Source organism: Pteropus alecto, unplaced genomic scaffold (genome assembly GCF_000325575.1).
Source record: "Pteropus alecto unplaced genomic scaffold, ASM32557v1 scaffold271, whole genome shotgun sequence".
Taxonomy (NCBI): Eukaryota; Metazoa; Chordata; class Mammalia; order Chiroptera; family Pteropodidae; genus Pteropus; species Pteropus alecto.
Window position 1 is genome coordinate 167,395 of NW_006430730.1, and position 20,890 is coordinate 188,284.

At 53.5% G+C, this 20,890-nt stretch overlaps 3 protein-coding genes across 5 annotated transcripts in view; all 3 read left to right on the forward strand.

Annotated features, from left to right (window-relative positions):
• Positions 1-5,743, forward strand: part of SUPT5H (SPT5 homolog, DSIF elongation factor subunit) — a 26,391-nt gene extending 20,648 nt beyond the window's left edge. For both annotated transcript variants that reach the window (XM_006905395.3, XM_025050575.1), the window contains 10 exons: positions 1,087-1,171; positions 1,524-1,643; positions 1,728-1,830; positions 1,917-2,044; positions 2,138-2,243; positions 2,669-2,827; positions 2,932-3,100; positions 3,217-3,420; positions 5,162-5,257; positions 5,332-5,743. In XM_006905395.3, the coding sequence (XP_006905457.1) occupies positions 1,087-1,171; positions 1,524-1,643; positions 1,728-1,830; positions 1,917-2,044; positions 2,138-2,243; positions 2,669-2,827; positions 2,932-3,100; positions 3,217-3,420; positions 5,162-5,257; positions 5,332-5,475 (1,314 nt within the window). In that variant the 3' untranslated portion in view covers positions 5,476-5,743. The remainder of the gene's footprint in view (positions 1-1,086; positions 1,172-1,523; positions 1,644-1,727; positions 1,831-1,916; positions 2,045-2,137; positions 2,244-2,668; positions 2,828-2,931; positions 3,101-3,216; positions 3,421-5,161; positions 5,258-5,331) is intronic.
• A 1,248-nt stretch (positions 5,744-6,991) lies between these two features.
• Positions 6,992-15,001, forward strand: TIMM50 (translocase of inner mitochondrial membrane 50). 2 transcript variants are annotated; one of them, XM_006905397.3, is made up of 11 exons: positions 6,992-7,141; positions 7,947-8,097; positions 8,629-8,660; positions 8,877-8,898; positions 10,332-10,390; positions 10,480-10,599; positions 11,017-11,121; positions 11,228-11,326; positions 12,255-12,411; positions 12,731-12,837; positions 13,725-15,001. In XM_006905397.3, the coding sequence occupies exons 1-11, from the start codon at positions 7,034-7,036 to the stop codon at positions 13,824-13,826; spliced, it is 1,062 nt and encodes a 353-aa protein (XP_006905459.1). In that variant the 5' UTR covers positions 6,992-7,033; the 3' UTR covers positions 13,827-15,001. The 2 variants fall into 2 exon arrangements, with proteins under 2 accessions (XP_006905459.1, XP_024906351.1); XM_025050583.1 differs by lacking the exons at positions 6,992-7,141; positions 7,947-8,097 and having other exon boundaries at positions 8,649-8,724.
• A 3,303-nt stretch (positions 15,002-18,304) lies between these two features.
• The window catches only part of DLL3 (delta like canonical Notch ligand 3), a 7,846-nt gene continuing 5,260 nt past the window's right edge, over positions 18,305-20,890 (forward strand). Inside the window, exons 1-4 of the mRNA XM_025050832.1 lie at positions 18,305-18,373; positions 18,498-18,779; positions 19,649-19,706; positions 20,790-20,889. Coding sequence (XP_024906600.1) covers positions 18,305-18,373; positions 18,498-18,779; positions 19,649-19,706; positions 20,790-20,889 — 509 coding nt within the window. The remainder of the gene's footprint in view (positions 18,374-18,497; positions 18,780-19,648; positions 19,707-20,789; position 20,890) is intronic.

The following is a 20,890-nucleotide window of genomic DNA, read 5'->3' on the forward strand; positions in this document are numbered from 1 at the left end:
CAGTAAGGAAGGGAAGGGGGGCCCCAAAGGAGGGGGTTTCGCTCTATTGGAGATGTGTTTATTTTAAAACTACTACAAAATTGCACGGATCATTCCGACATTTTTCATTTGGAATTTGAAGTTTAAACTTATTTTGCTGCTCTAAAGCATTAACAGATAAAAACCTGTTCCCATCTGTTTAGTTTTTTTAAAACCCATAAGTTTTATATGGGAGGTAATTAGAACTTCTTTTAAGTAAAAAAACAAAGTACTTATTTTTTTCTTGTTACTTTTATGTAATGAATTCCTAAATTTGTATTTTATTGTTGAAAGACCAAATACTACTGGTAAAGCAGTTTTAAAATGGTGTTAGCATGTACTTTAGTACACATTCTTAGTATGTGTCACTTTCATTCTACATTACTTTATGAGAAAGCCCAAAAGAAGCTTATTGGCATTGAAGAGTAAAACGTCTAATTGGCATTTATAATGAAAGTTTTTCTAATTTTTTCCCTAGTTTTTTGGTATTTTTTAATACTGTGATTTGTAAAGGATGAGGTAGAGAACTATAGATTGCTGCTTTAGATGGAGGAGGTTAACAAAAAGCCTCTTTGAGGAGGTGCATTTGAGCAGAGACGTGAATGACGGGATGGAGAGCCATGTGAATATCTCGGGACCAGCAAGTGCAAAGGCCCTGAGGTGGCACTTGTAGGAAGGCTATACAGAACCAGGTGTCAGGAAGGAAATCAGGCCGGGGACCTGGGTGGCTGGGACCAGGAAGTGGTGTCCTCAGGGCCCTGCAGATGAGATGATGAACTGCAGAGCATGCAGTTTTGGTGTCACTAGGTGTCCTGACTACCACATTTCAGTCCCTCTCCTTGGGCAGGGGAGGCCAGGGCCTCTTGATTGACAGGCCCACAATGGCATAGGGGTGGTGGCAGTTTCCCCAAAGGGAAGTTGAGGTATTGTCACCAGAAGGAGGGAGGGATGGCTACCAGGAGGTTCAAACAAGAACTGTTCCCAAACGCAGGCAGGCAGTTTGGCACAGGGGCTGGGAGCCTGTCACCCAGGCCCTGCCTGCTAGTGCAGCTCTCGCCCCTTCTCTAGCCCCGAGATGTGACCAATTTCACCGTGGGTGGCTTTGCTCCTATGAGCCCCCGGATCAGCAGCCCCATGCACCCCAGCGCTGGAGGTGAGGGGGAGTCGGGGCAGGGATGTGTCTGGGGGTTGGGGGAGAGTGTTGTTCAGCCCACACCCACTGAGTGCCTGCTCTGGGCTGGCTCAGCCGTGATGAAGATACAGCAGGAGGGGGCTCACAGCCCACGGGAGACCGGACCTCTCCGCACAGTGACAGCCCAGGGTGGTCAGGGCCATGATGGGAAAGCCCCGGGCTCCAGTGGGCGGAGCCTAGAAGAGGCTCCTAACCTAGTAGGGGAGGGGGAGAGTGAAGCAGGTGAAGAGGGGTTTGAGGGAACACTGGCTGTAGGCTCAGCACGTGAGCGGTGGGCACAGCCCTAGGGACTGGCGATGTTCTCCCTCCCCAGGTCAGCGTGGTGGCTTTGGCAGCCCAGGTGGCAGTAGCGGCGGCATGAGCAGGGGCCGGGGGCGGAGAGACAATGAGCTCATCGGCCAGACTGTGCGCATCTCCCAGGGGCCCTACAAAGGTGACCTGTGAGGCCATATGGAGGCCTGGGGAGGGGCGTGGTGAAGGAGAGCCCACGCCAGCCTGACCTCCTGCTCCCCACCAGGCTACATTGGTGTGGTGAAGGATGCCACGGAGTCCACGGCCCGCGTGGAGCTGCACTCCACCTGCCAGACCATCTCTGTGGACCGTCAGCGACTCACCACGGTGTACGGGCTGGGCCGGCCAGGGCTGAAAGGGGGCTGTCGGGTGGTGAGAAGGCCCTACTCACCCCACTAGTTCTCTGTGTCCACAGGGGCTCACGGCGCCCTGGTGGCATGACGTCAACCTATGGGCGGACACCGATGTATGGCTCCCAGACGCCCATGTATGGCTCTGGCTCCCGCACGCCCATGTATGGCTCTCAGACACCTCTCCAGGATGGTGAGTGCTCTCTAGGGGCCAAGGAAGAGGGGCGACATGGGGGAAACTGGAGACAGGACAGAGCTAATGGCACATGCATTTCTCCCATTCCAGGTAGCCGCACCCCGCATTATGGCTCACAGACACCTCTGCATGATGGCAGCCGCACTCCTGCCCAGAGCGGGGCCTGGGACCCCAACAACCCTAACACGCCGTCACGGTGAGGACTGAGAGCTGGTGGGGACAGGGTTCCCTGAGCCAATGGGGGATGTGTGCTGTGTGTGCGTGGTTATGTGGGTGTCTGGGGAGTAGAGGGGTTTATATGGCCCACACTGTTCCCAGCCCCAGGCTGTTCTGGAGAGTCAGCATGGCTGGGGGCAAAGTAATCTCTCCAACCCGAGCCCAGCAGCATGCTGTAGTTAAAACCTGGACTTGGAGACAATACATGACCTTGGTTATGTGATGGGCTGTGTGACTGGCCTGGCAGCCTCATCTCTCTGACTCCCAGTGAAGTGGAGGCCTCTGGATGAGGCTGTTGTAAGGATGAAGTTGCCTCCATTTTCCTGGCTACCGTGCTGTTCTGGATTCATCTATTACATTGTCGTATCACCACAGTCATTCTCAACAGACTTCTTTCCCCAACAGGGCTGAGGAAGAATACGAGTATGCCTTCGACGACGAGCCCACCCCATCCCCACAGGCCTACGGGGGTACCCCCAATCCACAAACACCTGGTTATCCAGACCCCTCGTCCCCACAGGTCAACCCACAGTACAACCCACAAACGCCAGGGACACCAGCCATGTGAGTCCACAGGCCAAGCAGCCTTTGCCCCACCCCTCCCCACTGCCACCGTCTCCTCTTCCCCACTATCTCCAACAAATGTCCTTTTCACTCTATCGCTACAGGTACAACACAGACCAGTTCTCCCCCTATGCAGCCCCCTCTCCCCAGGGCTCCTACCAGCCCAGCCCCAGTCCCCAGAGCTACCACCAGGTGGCGCCAAGCCCAGCCGGCTACCAGAATACTCACTCTCCTGCCAGCTACCACCCTACACCCTCGCCCATGGCCTATCAGGTGCTGGTCAGCTGGCATGCCCTTGGAGGTGGTGGGCTAGGATGGGCCTCGGGCCTATAAGGACAGCCATGCCAGATGATCTGTTCCCAACAGCACTGTCCCTCTTTCCCCTACAGGCCAGTCCCAGCCCGAGCCCTGTTGGCTATAGTCCAATGACACCCGGAGCCCCCTCTCCTGGCGGCTACAACCCACACACACCAGGCTCAGGCATTGAGCAGAACTCTAGTGATTGGGTAACCACTGACATCCAGGTGAAGGTGCGGGACACCTACCTGGATACACAGGTGGTGGGGCAGACAGGTGTCATCCGCAGTGTCACGGTAAGTGGGACCCAGGCTGGGTCCTAGGTGGGCATTCATCCTCCCATCTCCATGGTTACTGCTGTTCTTGTTGTTGTTTAATTGTCTAACTGGATCTTCCAGTACCCATTAAAACTGGAAAGAGAGATGTAGAAAGGCTTGGCATGTAAGTTCCACAAGACTGGGATTTGCCTGTCATGCTCAAAGCCAGGACTGCAGTTGCCTGAAACAGTGACTGGCACCCAGGAGTGTGCTTACTGTGGGACATACGCCTCAGTTCAGTTACATGGACTGAGGGCACCTCTGTGCTAGGCTTTGGCTTAGCGCCAGGTACCCACAGCCCCTGGGCTGTCCCTGTTCCAGCACTACTGGTATCTCCAGTTTTCAGTCACCAGGTTCCCTCCAGCCTCTCGGGGCCTTTGCTCATCGCTTTCCTCTGTCTAGAACTCTATTCCTTCCATTCTTTGTCTAGTTAACTCCTACTCATCCTGCAGGTAAGCACCTAGGCTGTTTTAGGTCTGGCTCTTAAAGGTCTGTGTAATTCTTTTTCATGCTCTCCACCCCTGCCTAAAAGCTTAGTTTACCCTGCTGTGATTCTTTAATTACTAAGCCTGTGTTTTATTTTTTCTAAGTAGTCCTAGTTCCTAGATGTTGGCCCTCTGCTGAATGTTATCTGATTTAATGAAACAAACCTCAGAGACCAAGACAGGCCCTGCTCTCACAGATCTCACTTTCCAGTGGGACATGTCCTTAGTGTCCCCAGACATGTCCCCAGACAGTGGCAGCCCAAGTGGCCAGAACTGGGATGCAGGAAGCCCAGAGGGCAAGGGGAGCTACGTAAACCCAGAGAAGGCACCTTTATACCTAATTTTGGAGGGGATCAGGGAGGGCTTCCTGGAGAAAGACATCTGCACCAAGATCTGAAGAATGAATAGGAATAAACCAAGAGAAATGGCTGAGGAAGGGGTTAATTGTGTTCCAAATAGAGGGGATTTGTGAAGGCCTAGAGGTGAGGGAAAGCCTGGCACATTTGGGGAGCCGAATTATGTTCATTAAGGCTGAAACATAAATAACCAAGGTGGAAGGTGACGAGGCCAGAGAATTGGCTGGGCCAGGTCATGTGCCAGCCTGGGAAATGTGGACTATATGCTGAGGGCACTTGGGGGGTCATGGAGGAATCTAAGCAGGGATCAGATCTGTGATTTGGAATTAATTCACTATGTTGCCCTATCTGGGATGGATTAGGGATGGTGAGACTCAGGGCTGGGAGCCCGGGGGATGTCAGGCTGCCCTACAAGGGCCTGGGGAAGAGAAGAGAGAGGGAGGGAGGGAGGAGAAACCCTTAGGAGGCAGAATGGACAGGCCTCAGAGCTGGAGGTTGTCAGTGGAAGATCTAAGACAAGGCCCAGAATTCTGGCTGAGGACTGGGGACCATAGGGCCATCCCTGAGATGGGCCCAGGAGGAGAGGAACAAGTGTGGGGAAGAAGCTGAAACGTGTTTGGGACATGAAAAGTTAAGTGCCTGAGAAGCAGCTCCCCTTTTGGCCTAAGCTTCATTCTGGTGCTTCTCTTGCTGATCTGGTCACCCCACCCCCACACATCACAGGCTCCAGGCCTTGGAACCAGGCCCAGCCTCAGCCTTTTCTGTGTCACCTTGGGAAAATGCCTTCTTAGAATGAGCCCTGAGCCTGCATCCCCTAAGTGTGAGCATCAGTCCTGTGTTGGGAGCAGGATAGGTTGACCAGGCTCTCCCCACCCCCAGGGAGGCATGTGCTCTGTGTACCTGAAGGACAGTGAGAAGGTCGTCAGTATCTCCAGTGAGCACCTAGAACCCATAACCCCAACCAAGAACAACAAGGTAAGAGGGGTGGCAAGGGGCTGGGCAGGCATTGAGCTGGTAACGTGGAGCCTGACCCTGTGCCCCTTCCCCAGGTGAAGGTGATCCTGGGTGAGGATCGGGAAGCCACAGGTGTCCTGCTGAGCATTGATGGTGAGGATGGCATCGTCCGCATGGACCCTGATGAACAGCTCAAGATCCTCAACCTCCGCTTCCTGGGGAAGCTCCTGGAGGCCTGAGGCAGGCTGGACGGGTGGACTTCAGCAAATAGCTGGCAGATGGTGTCCCTCCTTCCTTCCTTGGCCCTTGGCTCTGACACAGGATCTGGGCCTAGGATGGCTAGCCTGATTGTTCAGGATTTCCTTTATTTTCCTCTCTGGGTTCCTTGTTTTCCTCCTTGAGGTTCATGGGAATCAGAGTAGAGTCTGGGGGAGGGTCCCCATCTTATATCCCCCCTTCCTCAGCTTGCTTTTATGTTATGGTCTTTCAATAAAAAGCTGTTTGGTCAAAAGCCGTGTGTATGTGTGTGTGTAGTTTGTACGTGGGGTCATTTGTAGACCCCACTTATTTCCTTGCTCTGTGATCTTGGGCAAATAAATAACTGGGTCTTACCTAAGCCTCAGTTTCCCTATCTAGAAAATGATACGGCATACCCCAGAGAGCCTTTAAGAGGAATATCTGAGAATACATGGGAAGGAGATTAGAGCCTGCCATGTGATTGAAGTTATAGCTTGAGTTATGTGAAAATCACAGTCAATATCTCCCAGGAAACCTAAGTTCCTGTTGTGCCAGGCACCGCATTTAATGATCTTTTCCCTTGTCGAGACTCCACAGCAGTAACACCAGAGCTGCTGTAGCTTGTCTGATGGTTTGGGGGTGGTGGGTGGGGACGGAGAGCAGTGTAGAGAATGGGGCTTAGTACTTTGACCTTCTTCCTTCACCTTCTTCATTTGATACACCCGTCTTTATACAAATGTAAAATACAATGTATTATAAAATATTTCAGATGTTCAAAAAGATATGATACCAGGAATATCCATGTCCCCACCACCCAGCTTAGGAAACAACATGTACCAGATGGGACGCACTAAAGCAGCACCCCCCATCCATTTCCCTCTAGAGGTATCCACAACCCTGAACTCCGTGTGTCTGCCTAACTTTGTACTATTTAGTACCTTAGTATTTACCTCTAAATGTTATGTGGTCGTTTTATATATTTTTAAAGTTTACATAAAAGCTATCAGACTTTTTGACCTCAAAATTTGAGGACGATCTAGTGAGCGGCTTCTAATTCATTGATTTGCGTCTGTCACTTTAGAAGACACTTATGGGAGGTGGGGCAAGAAAGGGCTCTGACAGCGCAGAGAAGACAGATCGGCCTCCCTTCCAGCTCCACGCGAGGAGGCGAGTTTGTGAGGGCCGGCAGTCTCCGGTTGACCTCAAGGGCTAATGAGCTACCTGACTCGGCTTTCGCTTTTAGGACAAATCGGGCATCCTTTGGGGGACCTGAATTATGGCCTCGGCTCTACATCTGAGCAATGAGTGTAGGCCCCGTCCTGTTGCAAGGGCAGTGGAGCGCCCTAGGGCCTGCGGAGGGAGCAGCGACCGCTGGCTACCCCAGGAGCCACCTGGAGGGCCGCCGGAGAGGAGCACGCCTGCGGTTGTCCGCCGGAAGCTCTTTGTCTCTCTTGGGCTTCCGTCCACCCTCCCCGCCCCTGCGCCCCCATTGGCAGCAGTTCCAGGAGAGGCGGGAGAGGAGGGGGGCGAGTGGGCGGGGCCGCGTGGCGTCAGCGCAAGATGGCGGCCTCGGCAGCGCTGGTTCTGCGCTTGGGGAGCGGCCTCCGGCTCGGCGCGCGGGGTTTGTGCGCGAGGTTGGCGACGCCGCCCTCCCGGGCCTCGGACCAGGTGAGCGGGACGAGGGTGGTCCGCGGATACAGGGGCCCGTTCCTGGAGTTCCGGGCGGACCGTCGCCGCCGGGGACGCAGCACCTCAGGGTGCTGAATGGAACGCCGCCCGGGTTGCCGGGCGCTTCCCTGTCTCCTGGGATGGGCAACACTTGCTCCCCTGGGCTTCATGCTGGGGGCTCAAGTACGTCCTCTGGGCTCCACCTCCTTTGGATACCACGTGGGTGCTGGGGGAGTGAGTCGCCTGTTTCCCATCTCTGACGGCTCTGGTAATAATTTAAGGGGAAGGACTCGAGACGCAGAGGTCCCAACTTGGCCAGGGGGCTATTTTCTCCTCAGCGTTGGTGGTGGTGGTGAGGTGGACGTTTGGGCTTTTGATTCGACCTGCCTCCATGTTGAGAGAACCAGCCTTTCTGATACGAGCCCCCGATATCCCTGTTCTGTCCCCTCATGTGTCCTCCATTACCTTGCTCCCTGCATTCCAGTGTCCAGCCAGGCTCCTTGATCTCATCTCCCTGCCCTCCTTTTCTGGGCTCCATGTTCACCAATGCTTTTCCTCCAGGATCCTGGGGGTCGTGCCTGTCAACTCTTGAATTTGGGGGATCCTGGCAGGGGACAGTCTAGTTCTTGACCTTTCTGAGAGATCTGATTAGTCTCTTGGTTACCCCTCCAGAGATACAACCCCTGAGGCTATGTGGTGTCTGCTTCCTGGCTCTAGACCTTGATTTTTCTGTCACCAGTGTACTTGAATCACCCTGACCTTCTTTCTCTTCTCACCTGGCTAACCTGTCCCCTCTCAATTGCAGGTCGGGGAGATTGGGAGCCACGCCAGCACTAAGGCCCAAGGGTCACAGCAGCAGCGGGGCACAGAGGGTCCCAGTTACGCCAAAAAAGTTGCACTTTGGCTTGCTGGGCTGCTTGGGGCCGGTGGGACCGTGAGTGTCGTCTATATCTTCGGTGAGGGACACGTCCCTGTCCCCCAGTTGTGTTCTGTTGGAGCTATATTCTACTGCAGAACATTCCCGTCTTTTCCCTAAGGGCTTCACCCATCTTCATTCCCTGGCTCCTCCCACAGTAGAGCAGCCAACTAGAGCATCTGCCTTGAAAAGGGGAAGTCTCCTTCTTCCCTCTACCACCTCTACTCAAGGTTCCATTCTTTTTAATTGGTTCCTGCACTAGGCTACAGGGAATCCATTGGAAGAAGGGAGGGTGGGGAAGGTTAGGCCTGGGCCAGCCGCCTCTTTCTTCTGCACCCAAACCTCCAGTCCTCCCCCTAGTCCTTTCATCCCTCAGAGACCCAGGAGACCCGGTCCTTCTCTCACAGACCGAGGGATCCTGGCTACCAGTTCTCTCTTCTCTCAGTCTTAGGAGACCATGCCTCTAGCCCTCCTCCCATAGACCCAGGACTCCAGGTCCCCTCCACTTCCTCCCTCAAGACCCAGAAGACCAGGTTCTAATTCCTCTCATTTATTACTGTCTTCCTTGCAGGAAACAACTCTGTGGATGAAACTGGTGCCAAGGTGAGGTGGAAAGAGACCCAGAGGCCTTGCCAGGGGTCCCATCCTGTGGGTACCCTCCCCTTCGGTCAGTTCAGGCTCATTTCTGGTCTGGGGTGAGCCTTTCCCTCCCAGGGACCTTTGCCTACTCCTCCCAGGGTCCTGGAGATTCCTTTTCTGGGTGTAATAGGTTTTTGCCTCTGCCATACCAAACCTTCCATTTTTCTCTCTACCTCCTAGATTCCCGATGAATTCGACAATGGTGAGTAAACAAGCACAGATTCTGGGGTCCCCAGACCCGCCCTGCTCTGCCATTTGTAGGGCATGTTGCCCTCCCCATCTGGTGTCCCTGTCCCTCCTCCTTCCACTGGGGGTGGAGGGTAGGAGAGTCAGCAGCTGGATGCCTTTGGGGGAGGGGCATTACAAATCTTCAGTCCCTTTCCCTGGCCTCTCAGCCCAGGAGCAGATGGTCAGGGACAGATGGGGGGAGGGGAGTCTGGGGTGGGAGTGCTTGGGGAGAAGGGGCTGTCTGTCACCAAACACATGGCTTCCGGTGCCTTAGATCTGAGCATCTGCAGCCCCTAACCCCCTCCTCTTTATGACAGCCTCTTTTTTCCTCCCAAGCCCCTACCTCGTTCAGCTCCTCATTTCCAAAACAATGCCTCCGTCCTCCCTCACTCTTAGTTAACCAGCTTCTAGTGGGGAATTTCTGACAAATTGGTTAGTAGAGAGTTGTCAGTTCTATCACACCTGGCCCTTCCCAGGAGAAAAATACAATTGGTAGGTCCAGAGAGCCACCTGTTTGTGCTGGAGAAGTTTGCAAACTGGCATGTTAGTACGTTGGTTGTTTTAAACTGGGAAGGTAGGTAGGTAAGTATGATGTTTTAACTGGGCAGATACAGAATCATACTGTTAAATCAATATAATTTAAACTGGGTATGTAAACATGCAGGTTTAAAATATATGTATTTACTTGCTTAACTGGTTTCAGTGTTTTTGTTCTTAAAACTAAAAGTACTGTTGAATTTGGCAGTCATGTAAATTTCCCGCTTTAAGTTGTATTCCCTGTATTCATTTAAACTAGGATTTTTCAATTCAGCCCTATCGATACAGATAATTCTTTGTCATGGGGGAGTGTCCCATGCATTGTAGGATGTTTAGCAGCTTCTCAGGCCTCAAACTCACTAGTTGCCAATATCCTGACGATAAAAAATGTCTTCAGACATTGCCAGATTTCCTGGGAAGTGGAGCAAGGGAAGCAAAATTGCCTCTAGTTGAGAGACACTGGTTTAAAGTATACAGATGTATGTATATGTTCATCGTGGTTTAACTAGACTCGGCATAGTAGCTTACAGTGGGCACATCTGGAAGCCTGGTGGTTCAAAATGGACTGAATATGCTGGTATCATGTCAGCAGAGTTATATGTATGTGGGTTTTAAGTGGGCAGATGTATAAACATTATGTTTTGTGTTTGGGGTGGTGTGTGGATAGACGTATTCAGGTTAAAATGGAGCAAGTGAATGAATATATTTGTTCCTGTCCAGTGGTTATGTCATTGCCTTAGAAACGAGCTGGTTCACAGAAGGAGGGTATGTAGAGCTGTTTGTATCTGGTAGATAAGTACAGCCCCGCTTCGTCTGGAGGTTGAGCAGCGGCTTATCTTGGAATCCCTTTGTGCCCTGGTGTTCTCCTAGATCCAATTCTGGTACAGCAGTTGCGCCGGACATACAAATATTTCAAAGATTATAGACAGGTGAGCAGGAGCCCTGGGCCCAGTCATCATTCCTTCATCCCCAGCCCCCGGCCTCGTCTGAGAGCCCCCATTCTGTCCCTATCCCACAGATGATCATCGAGCCTACCAGCCCCTGCCTTCTCCCAGACCCTCTGCGAGAGCCATACTACCAGCCACCCTACACACTGGTCTTGGAGCTCACCGGCGTCCTCTTGCACCCTGAGTGGTCGGTGTGTCCTGGGGAAGGCAGCGGGTTGGGGACACTGGATAGACCTGGGTGACCACATCATGATGGTGTGGTTTGGAGCACAGACTCTGGAGCCAGACTGGGGTTTAGCCCCAGCTCCACTGTGTGATCTTGGGGCAGAGGGGTCACTCTCATTGCCTCCCTCTCCTCAGCTGTGACAGTCAGTGCCCTGCAGGTGGTTGGAAGTGTGCCTTGGCAGTAGCACAGTAAGTGCTACAGAGAAGCCAGCTTTTATGCTGGGACTCAGTCTCCACGCTCCCAGACCTTCAGTCATAGCCACAAAGACGGGAGAGCACTCTGGTTCTGGGAATCCCTCAGGCTGGGTCTTGGTTCTCTTAGGGGGTTTGTTTCCTGGGGGCCTCTGGGTTTTAGTGTTTGACCCTTCTCACTGCCTCCCCAGCTGGCCACTGGCTGGAGGTTTAAGAAGCGTCCAGGCATCGAGACCTTATTCCAGCAGCTCGCCCCTTTGTATGAAATCGTCATCTTTACGTCAGAGACCGGCATGGTGAGGCCGGGGGGTGGGGAGGGATGGCCGATGTGGCGGAAGATGCGGGACGGCTGCAGGGCCAGGGCTCACCCTGACCTTGTTCCCCCTCCCATCATACCCCCAGACTGCGTTTCCGCTCATCGACAGCGTGGACCCCCACGGCTTCATCTCCTACCGCCTCTTCCGGGACGCCACACGATATATGGATGGGCACCATGTCAAGGTGCCATGTGGGGGCCGTGGGTGGGCCTCTGGGATTTGGTGGGGCTAACACTTCCCGAGGGAAAGAAGACCCAGCCTCAACCCTGCTTCTGCCCCGGGCCTGATTCTGGCAGGACACCAGCCTGCCCCCAGCCTGGGCTGGGCCTCTAGGCCCTTCTCTCTTCCCCAGAATCTGGCAGTGGGAGTGGGAGGAAATGGGGTCTTTCCAAGGAAGACACTTGAGAGGTAAGGGGCAGAGACATGAGGTTTAGAAGCTGTTTTTGTCTCCGGCTGGATCTGAGTGTCTTGGCCTGTGTAATTGTAATAACTTCTATGAGACTTTTTCACATGGTCTGTTGCTGTCACCAGCAGTATATCCGCGGTCCAGGAATCTGTGTTTGTGAATGGGTTTCTTTGTGGGTCTTGGTGCAAGTTTTTACGTCTGAGTGTCTGTCGGGTGTCTGACTGTATCTTGGTGGATCTACATAGTTCTTCAGGGTTCAGAAGGACGTGGGCTGTGACTGAGGGCTTTGAAGACTCTGCGTCTGGGTGTTTGAGTGACTCCCTCTGTGGCTGTAGATCTGTCTGTACCTCTTTATCTGGGTGTTTAAGAAGTATCTAGGCATCGAGGTTTGCAAACTTTCAACATGCCACAATCATCTGGGGCGGCAGTTGAACACAGGTGCCTGGCCCCTTCCGCAGGGAACTTCTACATCAGCCTGTCTGTGTGCCAGGCCCAGGGTCCAGAAATCTGTGTGACGAGCTCCCCAGCTCCCTGGGGGCAGGGGGTGGTGGTTGATGCCATCATCCCAGCCTAGCCTTTGAGAGGCCCCATCAAGGTGATTCCAGTGTGCAATGCTATCTGTGTCTGTCTGTCCCCCTCTCTCTCCCTCTGTGGGCTCCTGGTGGGAAGAGAAGGGGTGTAGACCTTGACCTGACTTATCCCCCAGGACATTTCGTGTCTGAATCGGGACCCAGCCCGTGTAGTAGTCGTGGACTGCAAGAAGGAAGCCTTCCGCCTGCAGCCCTACAATGGCGTCGCCCTGAGGCCCTGGGATGGCAACTCCGATGACCGGGTCTTGTTGGACCTGTCTGCCTTCCTCAAGAGTGAGACTGACCCCTGACCTGGCCTCTGACCCCAGAGCTCTTGACCCTCAAGAGGAATGATAGATGCTTGATTCTGGTTTGTTTTTCATGTAAAACTGGGTACTTGAGATGCAGGAGGTCCACAGGCATCTTGCAGTCTTAGAAGCTTCTTAGAATGTTTGGGGTGCTTCTCGGTGTTCACAGGAGCCCTTTTAGTGTGTTGAGAAGTGATCCGAGTAGCACTGATCCCCACTCCCCCCCAATGTCTGACCCTTACCCTTGTGGACCCTGCTTGCCTCTGGCCTTGAGCTTGGCTGACCCCCACCTGCTGTGCCCGCAGCCATCGCACTGAACGGTGTGGAGGATGTCCGGACTGTGCTGGAGCACTACGCCCTGGAGGATGACCCGCTGGAGGCTTTCAAACAGCGGCAGAGCCGGCTAGAGCAGGTGGGTGCTCAGCAGTTCCTGAGGCTCCCGAAGGAGGACCCTGGAGCAGCCTGGCTCTGCTCTGGTTGTGTGGCCTCCAACAGACACCTTCCCTCCACGCCACCTGTCACGCACGGCTCTGGTAGTGAAGGGCGAGCTGATTGCGTACCTGCTTGGAGCAAACGAGGCAGGAAGCACCAGGCGTTTGAGATGGGTCTGGGGGAGGGGTCGTCCCTGATGGTCTCCAGCAGATCTGTGGGCCCTGGTTTTTTGTGGACTGTGGGTTGGATCAGGTCTGGGAAGAGGGGAACCCATGGACACTTGGCCCAAGGGTCGGGGAAGGAGTTTTGTTTGTCTGGTGTGACCCTGGTGATTCGGAAATGGGACTAAGTATGGATTGAATTTGGGAAAGAGATGTCCAGGGATATAGGCTGAGGTTGACCAGATTCTGGGTTGGGTGCCAGGAGTAGGGCCACAGCTCCAGAATGCCTGTGGAGGAGTCCCTGGAGATTTGGGCCTGGGATCCCCCAGCATACCAACAGAGCTCATAGGGCTCAGGACTGTGCACTGGGGGCCCAGGGAGCAGGATATAGCAGTCTGGTGAAGGTATTTGGGGTCCCACCAGCATCAGATTAGGGTAAATAGGTTCCCAGGGTTGAGGGGAGAGGCCCCCTGGAATCTGGGGAAGGGGATCTTGAGGGTACCAGGATTTGAGTCTGGGCTCCTGTGGCTCAGAGCTGGCTCTTGCCATGTCTGGGCTGGCGTTCTGGGGCTTTAAGGGAAAGGGTATGGTCTGGGCAGAGATTTCCCTTGGGCTGAGGGCTGGAAACTGGGAACCCTGGGAGGAGGCTCTGCCTACCCCCACTGACCCCTGACCCACCCCTCCTCCATCTGTTCCCCAACCCCAGGAGGAGCAGCAGCGCCTGGCCGAGCTCTCCAGATCCAGCAAGCAGAACCTCTTCTTCAGCTCTCTCACCAGCCGCCTGTGGCCTCGCTCCAAACAGCCCTGACCTCTGGGCCTCCCACTCGGTGCCAGGCCCCACCCCGGCCGCAGGGCAGCCACGTGTCCAATAAAGTCCATCCCAGATGCCACACTCCTGTGTCCGGAGAGTCTCCAGATGGGGGCATCAGGGTGAGGTCCGAGTGGCGGGTCGGCTGTCAAGCACAGAGCAGGTGCTTTGGTGTTTGACCCTGGCCTGGAACTCTGAAAGCCCAGGTCCCTGCTCTGGCTGTGTGTCCCATGTGCTGTGTGTGCTACAAAACGTGCATCGCCCTCTCTGGCCGCAGATCCTCCATCTGTGGAAGAGGACCACCCTGGGGGTTTTCAGGACTGCTAGCTGCCCGGCTGTCATGTAAATATGTGAAGCATGGGCTCAGTGGGCGCTGGGGGACAGCTCGCCCCATCCTGAGGGCAGCCGCTGTTCAGCTGTGCCAGCCGTGGCCCCACGGGAGCGGAGGCATAGAGTTGCTCGGTCTTCTGATTTTTCAGTAGCAGCCAGAAAATGGGACTGTTATATTAAATCTCCCAGTTTTTAAATGTTGGCTTCCAACTGAACAGGCGCTCTGCGATGGAATTTCTCAGCGTTCCCTCCACGGTCTGTCTCTGCATTGGCCGGCGGCCACAGGAGGCTGTTAAGTACTTGAAATGTGGCTAGAGTAGCTGAGGAACGGAATTTGAAATTTTGTTTTATTTTGATTAATTTTAATTTAAATAGTCACATGAGAGTTCTAGACTGGCGGAGTTCATATCCAAGTTCTACCACTTTCTGTGTGATTTTGGGCAAGTTACCTAACCTCTCAGTGCTTCAGGTTCCACATTTATAAAATAATAATAATAGTATGAACTCCAGGCTAGGCTCGAGGGCTGAGTGAGGCAGTCACGTGGTAGCTGTGTGACCCTTGGCCAAGTCGCCTTTCTGCCGCAGCTTCCTCATCTCTAAAGTTGAGGTGATGATAGTACCTACCTTAGTACAGCGGTTGTGTGGAGTAAAGGGGACAGTTCACGCTCGAACTATATATGTATACATGGGACCTGATGTTACCAGGCCAGACTGGTTAATCACAGGCCCGCTCCCCTGGCCGTCCCAGCCTCTCCTGCGCAGCCAGCGTTTAGTGCTAGTACCAGTTAAATATTTTAAAAACAGCTCTGGTGATTTTTATGATAATTAAAATGTATTTGAAACTGCGTGGGCCACATTGTACCTCTCAACTCTAGATTTGTATAAAGACAGACGTCTACAAAGCAGAATTAAGATTTATACCCCCACCCGTCAACCCTGAGGTGTGCTGTCCACAGTGCAGGGGACAGTTTCCAGATGTCTTTAGAATTCCCTAGCTTGAGGATCTCTGCAGCACTGAGGGAGGGAGGGAGGGAGGGGCCTGTGTTTTTTATTTTTGCATGTAGCTTTGAGAATTGGAGACGGTCTTAATTGAAAGGTGGAGACCAAGGCTGATGTTTGGGCAGTGTGATTCCGAGGAGAGGGAGTCGTCACGATGTGTGCTTGCCTAGCACATGGCTGACACAGCCCCATGGAACCTTCTGAGGAGCCTTTGAAATGTGGCTCAGATCTGCCTACCCACAGGGCGTGGAAGGAGGAAGTGTGTCCTTTGGCCCCTATCTCACAGTGGTCAAGAGTGGCCCACGGGGAGGAAGGCTCAGTGCCCAAGGGGTTCCCTCAGGCCTCTCCCCCCACCTCGGGGCTGGCTCAGGAATGGTGCTGTCAGGCCAGGCCTGCTGGAGGCCGGAGGGGAGGAGAGGGTTTGACCTTCACACAAGTGGCCTCTGAGGCACTGCTTGGGCAACATGACCTACGATGTCTTCCTAAAATGTGCTAGGGCTGTGTCTTGGCACCATGCAGGACTGGGCACACATCAAGGCAAATCTCAACAGGGTCTGAATTCCCAGATCACACACCACTTGAAAGCCTTGTCCCTGGTCAAGGTCTCAAATTCTTCAGTTTTCTCATAAGAGGTTAGTAATAGACCTCCCTCATTCATTCATAATCTCCTAGGCACCAGGGTGTATCAGTGAACAGATCACATAAGAAACTCCGACCCGATGGAGCAGAAGTTCTCGTAAAGGAGACAATGGTCACGTAGTTCTCGGGGTAATAAATGAATAAAGAAAAAGTATGGTCAGGAGATGGAGTGGTTCAGAGACTTGAGGTGCTGTGTTACATGGGATGGAACAGTCAGGGAAGGATTCTTGGGAGGGTGTGTTTGAGCTGAGACCAGAATGAAATGCAAAAGCCATGTATCTGCGTGTGCCCGGCATGGTCACCTCGGAGCCTTTGCATGCTCTTCTCTCTGCCGTGAATGGTTTTTTTCCCCAGGATCCATGTGGCTTCCTCCCTCCTCACCTTTAGGTCTTTGCTCACCTGTCATCTCAGCATGGCTTTCTGTGGACTCTAAGGTCAGCACATAAGAGAAAGTCCTGAAGAGCCAAAAAGAGGCTTAGAAATCCCTGAAAGTAAAGTCCTTCACACACAGACATGAGAATTCACGTGAAATCCCATCGTGCCTGGCACAGGCCTTCGGTAAAGGCTGGCTATTTTCACAATCTTTAAAATGTTTGAGATATCAGACCTGGAATCTGTTGCCCTCCCGTTATTATCCGGGGTAGGAATTTCCCTTCTCCCACAGCTAGTCTGTCTAATGGCTGTCCAAGTTCCATTCGAATGCCTCCCGTGATGGGAAGCTCACTCCACCTACCCAATACAGGGCCTCATTTGCCTCCCTGTATGTAACTGGTCAATGAGATTTGGCTCTATGCTTTGGGGCCACAGAACCTGTTTAAATAGGGGGGATGTGAGAAAAGGGCCTTAAATGTCAGCCTTAATATCTTGATGTGTATTTAAAAGGCACTGGGGAGCCATGGGAGAGTCTGCAGTAGACAGACAGGGTCAGATTCGTGTTTAGACCCGGTAGACCAAAGTAGTCAGGGCTGGGATAAGGGGATCACGGGGGAGCTCAGAGAAGGTGCTGACCTGCTTGGAGTGTTGGGGGAGGGCTTCCCACAGGAGTCGTCTGAATGGTGAGAACAAACAGAGAAGGGAGTGGAGAGGACACGTGTAGAGGGAAGACCTGTGCAGAGGAGCCTCGGGTGTTCTGCACGATTTGACCATGGCCGTCTGCTCAAACCTGTGACTCCTCAGGGTTAAGAGAAAACTCTCGATGGAGTTCTTTCATGAAAAATTACTAAGTACTTACTGTATGCCTGGCTCTGCTGGGCTATGCTTTATTGATCTACTTCACTAACAGAAAAAAAAATGCTTATATATATGTATATATATCCTGTATTTCCCCTATAATTATTAGCCTCTAAGTATTAAAATTTTTATTTTGGGGCGAAACAAAAAGAGTTTAGTCCATCCGAAAGGCTTTACTCGGCACTTGGCATAGAGTGAGTGATTATGACCAGAGGGCCTGAACATCTGCTCCTTGCTGGCTTTCCTTGCTGTGGTCCCGGAATACTAAGGGGCTTCTGAAGGGCCTGGAGTGCCCCCCCATTCATCCTGGAGTGAGGGAGCCAGCCCTGGATATGTAAAGACGGAATTTCCTGCCCATTTGCCCCTCACACCTTCCGGAGGCCAAATGGGCAGCCCAGCTGCAGCCCAAAGGGGGAGGGGCGCCGCCGCCCGGCAGATGGCAGCATTTACATACAGCTGGGAGCCCCCTCGGAGGTGGGGGGGGGCTCCTCACCCTGGCGTCTGGTGCATCCATGATGCAGTTTTGGGAGGGTAGCTTTGTCTTGGGGTGGGAAACAAGTCCACAAAGAACCTTGGATCTTCATTTTCACACACAGCTATACCCAGTCTTCACACACACACACCCTCATTCATAACCTTGTGCAGACCCTCATTCTCCCCCAACATACCAGGCCACTTAGAGGCACCTGCACAGACCACAAAGTCACAGGTTTACAGGACTACACACGGTGGTCCAGGATCTCACATACACTCTTACACATGCACAGAGAAGAATGCGCACAGGCACACATCCTCAAGTCACACAGTCATGAAGTCACACACACCTCCATTCTCTTAATGCAGGTGCGCGCGCGCACACACACACCCACATCTTAGAATTATTTCCAAACGGGTTGTTAAGGTTGCATATACAATTTGAGGCACACATGGAGCCACGTAATCTCACCTAGACGATCACAAAGTCATGTACACTCTCCCGTAGCTCTTGCTCACACCACACACAGAATTTTAACATCAACTCACAGATTTACTCCCTAACCTCACCTCATCCTTAGCCACACACAGTCGTGCCCACAACTGCACACAATATCATACACACTGCATTGCCTGTGCCTGTGACACAATCTCATAGTTTCTCCAGCCTGCTCCCCTTCCTCTCGACCTCCTCCCCTAGGGTCCCCTGGAGCCAGGTGGCTGCCTGAGGGGGTGGAGCCATCCCCTTAGATATAAGACTTTGGAGTCAGCAGCTGCGAGCCGGCTCCCCAGACCTCTAAAAGGCCATGGTCGCCCCGCGGATGCTCCAACTCCTGTCCCCAACGGTGATTCTGGCACTCTTTTTCCTTCCCCAGGTCAGAGCGGAGTGGAAAGGGATGGATGGGAGGGGGTGCGCCCCAGGGTTCTTGGGGATGAGTCTCGGCGGATGAGATGCCTGCGTCCCCGCAGTCCCCTCACCCGGTACCCCTTCTGCCCCAGGCACGACCGGCTGGTGTCTTCGAGCTGCAGATCCACTCTTTCGGGCCAGGACCCAGCCTGGGAACCCCGCAGTCCCCCTGCAGCGCTGGGGGCCCCTGCCGCCTCTTCTTCAGGCTCTGCCTGAAGCCAGGGGTCTCCGAGGGGGGCGCCGAGTCCCCGTGCGCCCTAGGCGCAGCACTGAGTGCGCGTGGACCAGTCTACCAGGAGCAGTCCCGGGCGCCGGCACCTGACCCGCCACTGCCTGATGGCCTCATGCGCGTGCCCTTCCGGGACGCCTGGCCGGTGAGAGACCCAACCCGAGCCCCGGGGCACTCCGCCGGTGCTGGGGCCTTACTCGAACCTTGACCCCTTTCTGACCTCCAGCTCCAAGACACCAACCCTGCCCCTCCATCCCAAACTCCCAGACGGGTAACTTTTTCACCTGGAAAAAAAAACATTCTCAGACTCATAAACCCTACCCACTGGGAACCCCAAATTTTCTGACTCCAACTTGCCCTCTAGGGATCCCAAAAGTTCTGATCCCAGCCCTGCATTGTTGGGACTCCAAATTCCTGGAACCCCCAACTCACCCTCTGGAAATTATAAATTCACAGAAGCCTTTCTCTGTTCCTTGGGGATTCCTAAATACTGAGATCCTTTATCCCCCAATCTCCTTGCACTTAGGGACTCTCCACACCCTGTCTTGGGGACCACCCCCACAGTCTCCTCTCACCTTACTCCTTCTCAAATCTTCCAGTTGGGGCCTGAAAGAGTATTCATGACTCCTTCCCCTCCAAAATCCTATCTCCCATCCCACAAATCCCAAATCAGAGGTGAACAGACCTGTATTTGAATTCTAGACCCTTGTCCCTTTGGGCAAGGGACTTTCCCTTTCCTAGTCTCAGTTTCCTCATCTGAGGTCATCTCAGTAACCCACAAGGGGCCATTTTGAGGGATTCGACAGGTTACCTTGAGTATAGTGCTTACCACTTAGTGCTCAATAGAGAAAGCTCAAACTGTCATTCCTTCCCTGGGCCAGCCCCTCTGGGAACTAACTGTCCCTTGCCTGCCTGGTCCCTGGAATGGTCATCAATCCTGAACTCTGGCCTTCATCGAGTACCGGCCCTGACCACTGTCTTCCATTCTCCTCCCCCCCTTTCTCCACCAACCAGGGCACATTCTCTCTCATCATCGAAACCTGGAGAGAGGAGTTAGGAGAGCAGATCCGAGGTGAGTGTTTTCAGTCTTGGGACTGCAGTGTAGTGTGGGGGCTCCAGGGAGCTGGGGCCCGATATGAGGTCCAGGAGAGTGACATGGGGCTGTCTGTGGGGTGGGGCATCCACAGGATTGTTGGACCCATGATGTCATCACAGCTCCTGGAGAGGGGTGCTTGGTGTTGACAACTCCAGGGCTCTTGGCATGTCAATACAGAAATGTCCTGTCCTGTCTTGTCCTGTCCATGGTCCGGAGGCAAACGGAGGAGGTTCTTACTATCTTGGAGCCAAAGCCACCAGAGCAGGATATAGCATCTCACAGTGACAGTCTTGCTCTGTCACCATTTGATTTTGAAAACCCAGGGTACGATATGGGTCTTGTATGCAAAGCTTTGTCACCGTGTCCTTATAGAGGTTCCAGAGAGCTCTATGGGATGTTGTTACAGCTTCACCAGAGAGAATATTGAGCAAAGGATTCAGAAGGAATGTGGGGTAATCTTGTCCTTAATTCGAGGGGACTTCGGTGCCATGTAAGGCCCACATTAGGGGTTCTATCATTTTGATGTAGAAAGCTGTAGCACAGTATTGGGGTATGACAGCTTTCCTGGGGGGAAACTGCCACCCTCCTGGTATCCCAAGGCCTCAGGCAATAGGGTAATTTATGATCCAGTAATTGGGGTCTCTGTCTCTATTTTGATATGTAAAAGTCCTGAGGCATAATTTGGGAGTATTATGACCTCACTTCAAAAGACCTACTATTGCCCCTTTGCCTTACTGAGATATCAAATGTCACAGGGCGTTAGAGATCTCATCACTGATATGCATAGATTCTGGGGCAAAACATTGGGGGTATTTCGGCTTCTATGGGAGAATTGTGATCATCGTGATGATCGTTGGGTACTAGATGGGATCGCGACATCAAAGGTCCCGGGGCGCATTAGGGGAGTTTACAGCTTAGCTAAGGGGTAACTGCCATTCTCAAGGCTCGAAAGGTATCTTGGCTTCGCTAGGGGAGGCGGAGAGAGTGCAAGCCGGCGCGCTCCGCCTCTACCGCGGCCGTGGTCCGGCCCGGCCCGACTCAGCCCTCTTCTCCCCGCAGGGCCCACCTGGAGCCTGCTGGCGCGTGTGGCGGGCCGGCGCCGCCTGGCGGCAGGGGGCCCCTGGGCCCGGGAAGTTCAGCGCCCAGGTGCCTGGGAGCTG